We start from the raw sequence: 6,674 nt of genomic DNA, 5'->3' as shown, positions 1-6,674 counted from the left end.
GTGTAATGTCCAGCAACCTGTACAATATTTCCCTTCACCTTTTCTTCTGGATATCCCTTGAAACAATTATTTCTGACATCCACTAGGCCTTTTCGATTTATGCAATAAACGAGGCATGATATTATATCAATGATCTGAAAAAAAAAGGCCAGGTTCACCGTTTTGGTTTTACTAAATATTCGGTAATTTTTAATGGCGACAAACAAATAAATGGTGCCAGTTCCATTATCCTAATGAGGATGAAATGAAAGGAAATAAGTGGATTAGGTTCAGATGTAAATAAAACTAGCTAATAATTACTGTTGTCTCATGATTGCATAATTTTTTTAATAGAGCCTAATTTGGATATTTAACTCAGATTCTAACCAGACTGAGGGTAAAGTGGAGAAAATTTAGCATACTTCCCAATGAATTGGGGAAATAATTATAATAATCATTATGGATATAATACTAATGTGTACCACATTATTTGGTAAGCCTCCCGGCCCTATAGGCTTTAGCTCACAAGGATTGGTAACAATGCTTGGTTAAATATTTACTACAAGTACATATACTTGGTATACAGGCCTAGTTGACATCAATGACATACGACTGTATAGAAAACCCACACCAGTCGATTAACACCCAGGTACCCACTTTACTGATGAGTGAAAATAGACAACTGGTGTAAAGAAACACGCCCAATGCTTCTTTCCTGGCTGGGAATCAAACTCAGACACCGCCGTGAAGCGAGAGCTTTTAGCCACCAGTAGGCTAAGTATACATATTGCGTTAGATACATGGCATATAACACTGATCTGCCACAAACCCTATCCCTAAGCTAAACAAAATCCCTCATTGATAGCCATAATATAATGATGTAATGGAAAAGTACTTTATCGCAGAGAACCAGATAATACTGAAAAGGCATAATTTCATTAACATTGGCAGTTATGTGCCACGGTTATTTCAACATTTCATGAATGTCAGTTCTCACCCGTTCATATATATTGATTCATGACATGACTGACATGAATAATAAGCAAAAGCTCAAAATATGATAATTACCTGACCCTTTGTCTGTTTAACCCAGCCACATATGCACCACCACCTGGACCAAATTCACTCGTAGTCGGTGCAGCAGACACAGGATGTTACGTCAGTGATGCCAGGTGGATTAAGAGCTTTTCCAAAATACCGTAAATAAAATTATCGATTTATCATAGTTTTCCCTATATAGGCCTATTTGTACTTTGTAATCACATAATAGGCCATATAGAAGCAAAGGATTTTTTATTTTTTTTTTTGCTTCAGCATTGTTTTGAACATTATTGTCACCTTCTATAGACGCTCTGTGGTGTCACCCCATGATGGTGTCACCCAGGGCGGCCCCCTTCCCTTATGACGCCCCTGGGAGGGAACACGAGAAGTTCTCTGTAACCAAAGCCTCACTGTCACACCTTTGTCGGCTTAACAATCAAACTTCTGAGAGGCTAGCGTGCATTAGACCAAAAAGGCCTCTTTCAAGGGTGTGAATTATATTTGGGCTGTGTGATATCCATGTGAAGGCGCCTTTTGATTCTCATAAAATCTTTAAAATTATTGCTTAATGGCATTACCAACCTAGGCCACACTGCATTGAGGATCTTGGGACTGGGGTGACGGAAATACTTGAAGTTTTCATATAGAGGATGGGATAATTTTCCTTAAATTTTATGTTAATTATTTAAAAATACTGAACGAACAGGAAGCTTTGATTCACTTACTACATATATTAATTTTATGATAACATTGTTTTATTATGTAGCAACAATCTAAATATTGGTAATAGATGGCTAACTTAGATTTAGTTAATAAATATGACCCGCAACACAAATTTATCCAATTGTTGTATACATAAGACTATCTAGAGGGTTAATATGTGATTTGTTGCATCTTATTCGTAGTCTTGATAGTAAGGAAAGTCAGAGCCCTGGAGATACTTCAACGTCCATTGTTTGAAAGCCTTTTGCTGCTCCTCAGTCAAGTGGTTCCTCCAGTCTCCTACCTGTAAAACAGATTTTTTGAGTGTAAAAACTGACCATAAATACAAAGTATTTCAAGTTCTATGGTGGAACATTGACACAAAGTAGTATGGTTGGTTACAGCAGGCGAGGAGCGGTACTGGAATGTGTTAGGCACAGCAGGGGAGGAGAGGTGCTGGAATGTGTTAGGCACAGCAGGGGAGGAGAGGTGCTGGAATGTGTTAGGCACAGCAGGGGAGAAGCGGTGCTGTAATGTGTTAAGCGCAGAGAAGGCAGGGTGAGTATTGTCAGGTCACAAGTTTTACCAGATATTGTTTTCCAGGCAACGAAAACTATGCATGAATTTTCTGGACACACTAAACACAACACCTGTGACAACAAAGACAACAACTGCACTATTCAGGGTATAACAATATTATGAGGATCAAAGTTGATGTAATATCCTCTTGATAATTTTCAAGAGCACAAGATGTCTTGCAAAATTTATTACACCAGAAACACTTGCAATCCTTCACACAGTAGCAACCAGTTTCACCTAGGTTGTGTAATGGACCAAAATTAAACAAGAGATTAAGGAAGAAGTTGAACAAGAAAGTTACTCAGATCACTGAGTTCGATAGGTAAGGCAGCGACCATTCTGAGGTGGCCAGCCACATGGCTTATAATAGCGACTCTCTTTGATGGCGTTACGCTTTTAATAGCTGCTTTTTCTCCGTGCCTTCCCTATATGGCTGTACTGAATCTTCTTATAAGACATCTATGTGTCGATGATTTTCCTGGAATAACACAAGAAAGAAAGCAGCTGTTAAACACACACCATCAATGAGAATAGTGTGTGTTGACCATCGTGCCGCCATTATATCTTCCATCACCTCTCCTCACCTGCTGTGACAGACTAAACAAGTTCTAGCTGTTTGTTCCATTGTACACTTAATGAAGCTCATGTATGCAACATATTGATCAATACAGGTTTACTTCTTAAATGTTTGGTTAGCCAATTTTGTTGACTTTTAAAATTTTAGAATGGCTCCAGTCTAACTGCGTGAGGTTTACTCAAGTCACCGGCTTTATTACGTTCTATTTACGTTCATTTTCTTCTCACACCTGACAGAGGCTCAGCACCCGACTCTCTGGTGACTTGTTAACATATTATTAAGATGAACACCAAGGTGCACAACAAGGTACTTTTCTGTACGAGTTACCTTGCCCTTTCTCATGAACTTTATTTCCTTTGCCTCTTGTGTGGGTGCCATGAGAAAAGTCTCGTTATTTACTGCTGGATTCTTGCTCATTTCCTTGAAGGAGCAGTGATGAGTCAGCCATGACACCTGCTCTTCGTTCACATCTCTTCCTAGAAAAGCTGCCACTTGCCTCACTACTGCCGCCAGGTCCTGCACTCAACATGTACATAATATATGGAAAAAGAATTGGTTAGATTATTAATGGTATTTTATTAAATATACCTAGAAAGCAGATGGAAGCAGATTACCTCAATGAGAACATTTTAAATCAAATCATGTTATTTAGTTAAATACTACAGCATATCCTACATGTTATTTACCATTATCACTGTAATATCACATGTCGATAAAGAGTAAAACATTACCTTCGTCATGTCCTCATACCGGAGAAAGAGGATGTGATTTTCATGTCTCATCTTCCAGAAGTTCAGGATGTGCAGCCAGAAGGGTGAGTACAATACTGTTGAAGAGAGTTAACAGTGAGTGCACCTCACATTATTGTACTATCCAGTGACACGGTCCAGTTCGTTGTGTCACTCATTACATGTATATCAATGTCACAGCACATGGCTGTACCATTCATAATAAACATTAATAATGCTGATGAATGGTTCAGAGAACCGACACGTTGATAAATTAGACACATGTGCAACTCTTGGGCATCTTTATTGAAGAAACGTTTCGCTACACAGTGGCTTCATCAGTCCATACAAAGGAGAATGGTGAAGAACAGAAGGAGTTTGAGGTAATCAGTCCCTCAGCCTTGAGGGATTGATTACCTCAGGATGAGGGACTGGGGGAAGGTCTTCATATTTGCAGATCTTTTTTTTTCAACAAGTCGGCCGTCTCCCACCGAGGCAGGGTGACCCAAAGAGAAAGAAAATCCCCAAAAAGAAAATACTTTCATCATTCAACACTTTCACCTCACTCACACATAATCACTGGTTTTGCAGAGGTGCCCAGAATACATCACTTTAGAAGTATATACGTATAGAAATATATATATATATATATATATATATATATATATATATATATATATATATATATATATATATATATATATACATATATATATATATATATATATATATATATATATATATATATATATATATATATATATATATATATATATATATATATATATATATATATATATATATATTGACAAAACATTCACAAAAATATGATAGAAAGTAAAACAACATAGGTAACTCAAAGCTACATCTCGTATACTTCGTTCAGCTCCCCGGCGGTGGGCCGCGTGCCCAGAATGCTGCAGGCATTTCCTCTCTGGATCGCAACACTGAGTCTCTGAAAGAGGAAGCTGGTCGCCCTGTGGTCCTTGGTTTCTATGATGAGCTTTTCATCCAGCTCTATTAGGAACTTTAGAGCACACTTGCCCCATGCTCCAAGGGTCTCCGACCCTATTGGGATGAAGTTATAGCAAAGGGGAAGGTCTTCATATTTGCGGATCTTCTGAGTCTCCCTGTGGCTGGCAGCTCCACCCCCTTCCACTACGGAGTATGGTAAGTAGGTGTCTGCCAATGTGGCGGCACATGTGTTGTCCCAGGCAATCTGCTTTCCATACTTCCAAGGGAGCATAATGGCTCCATCAGAGCGCTTTTGACTTCTGTCAGACCTCTGCACTTGGGGTTCCGGTTGAGCTGGGCAACGGGCTGTGGCGAGGCTTCTCTTTATGATATCATTGACCTCCTCATGCCAGGCATACTTCCCTTCTGCTGTATGACACACAAGACCATGAAGTCCGAATTGATCAGCTGTCGCCCTGCCGCAAATACACCTAAGTTCGGTGAGGATGGGGGCGGCTAGGCGAAGAGCAACACCAATCCGAATAGCCTGTGGGTTTAGTCGAGTGCCCAAGGAGGAATTGGGAACAGCTAACAGGAAATCTCCTGAGTGTGGTGCCTTCACTGCCAGGAGACGAGCTTTGTCCTTTCCTGAGGCGTTGGAGAGCACTGTGTTGGCGATTTTTTCCATGATCGGTTTGTCCCAGTGGGACTGTTTGTGTTCTTTGGGAGGAGCTGGTCTACTGGAGGAATCTGTAAGGGTGTCCCACCGAATAGTTGCTTCAGTAAACCTGGGGTCTTGAGCTCCTACCACGTCTCTCAAGCGTTCGGGAACAATCTTTTTGACTAATGCACTGGAAGCCAAACACGAAGACAGAAAAGCAGGTCAAGCAACATGCATTGCTTTGCGCACCCCTATACCTCCCAGTCGCACTGGGAGGGTTGCCTGATCCCATTGCTCATCCTCTAGTGACAGGTTCAGTGCCTTCTCAAGGGTTGACCTCAGGTGTGCGTCATATTCGTCGAGTGTTGGGTTGTCAAAAGAGGGTGCACACCTCAGGAAGTAAGTGAGTCTTGGAATAGTAAGGCACCTTGTGAGGAGATACAGAGTATCATGGGCATCAAGATTGCTTATTCTCTCCGTTCTCATCAGGTCATTCAATTTGTCCTTGAGGACTGTGTCGATGGCCTGGTAACCAAGCGGTGCTCCCAAGAGGGTACTGTGGGACGGAGTGGTAGTAGAGACTTCTGGGAGGATTCTTCGCACAGCATTGATTATTTCCTGGTTCACTGTGATGATTTCACACTTGGAGGGGTTGAGGATGAGTTCCAAGTCTTCTCTCTGTGTTTTCACCAGTTGTAGGTCCCCTACCAGGGACTCTTCAGTACCTGCCAGAGTGCCATCATCCAGGTACCAGATGTTGAGTTCGCTGCGTAGGCTGGAAGTTAGCTCTCTTACTGCCAAGCAGAAGAGAAGTGGAGCTAGTGGGTCACCCTGCTGAACACCTTCTGATGATAGAATTTCATGTTCTCCAAACAAAAGAATTGAGGGTTTGCTGTAGCCGGCTGAAATGAAGGGAAAAAGACTGGGGAAACGATCCCGAACAGCTGGCAAGACAGCATCTCTCTTTACCATATTAAAGGCATTTCTAAAATCAAGTTTGACTACGGCCTTGTCTTCTGGTAGGTCCCTGATGTAGGCCCTTGCCGCATGAGCTGCAGCTTCACTGCCTTGAGGGACCCCAAAGCCCAGTTGGTGTGGCTGGAGTAAACTGGCAGCTTCTAGGAGAATGTTTCTTACTGCTGCTTTGGCAACGAGACGGCGAAGAGTGTTTCCAACCGCAATGGGTCTGATTCCCCCATCCTTCTTCAACGCACACAGTGAGGCTCCAAAAAAAAGAAAGGTTTAATTTCTTCTGGGATTCGCCCAGCCAGGCAGTTGTTGACGAAAGTTGTTAACTCGGTGAGAAGAAGTGATGCAGATGCACCGAGTACTGGATTTACCATCTCCTTGAGGTGCTGAGGTCGAATTCCAGTGTAACCTTCTGCAGTTCCTGCTGGAAATGACACAATCGCCTTATAGACTTCCGATTCAGGCAAAATTAATTGTTCAGTGA

At 41.6% G+C, this 6,674-nt stretch overlaps 1 protein-coding gene across 1 annotated transcript in view; it reads right to left on the bottom strand.

The window, feature by feature from the left end:
• Positions 1-259: 259 nt before the first annotated feature.
• The window catches only part of LOC128689504 (sulfotransferase 1B1), a 90,710-nt gene continuing 84,295 nt past the window's right edge, over positions 260-6,674 (bottom strand). Inside the window, exons 4-6 of the mRNA XM_070086464.1 lie at positions 3,610-3,704; positions 3,206-3,394; positions 260-2,026 (exon numbers count right to left, since the gene is read on the bottom strand). Coding sequence (XP_069942565.1) covers positions 1,916-2,026; positions 3,206-3,394; positions 3,610-3,660 — 351 coding nt within the window. The 5' untranslated portion in view covers positions 3,661-3,704 and the 3' untranslated portion in view covers positions 260-1,915. The remainder of the gene's footprint in view (positions 2,027-3,205; positions 3,395-3,609; positions 3,705-6,674) is intronic.

Source organism: Cherax quadricarinatus, chromosome 18 (genome assembly GCF_038502225.1).
Source record: "Cherax quadricarinatus isolate ZL_2023a chromosome 18, ASM3850222v1, whole genome shotgun sequence".
NCBI lineage: Eukaryota > Metazoa > Arthropoda > Malacostraca > Decapoda > Parastacidae > Cherax > Cherax quadricarinatus.
Note: the sequence above shows the minus strand (reverse complement) of the source record. Positions and strands in the feature narration are given on the sequence as shown.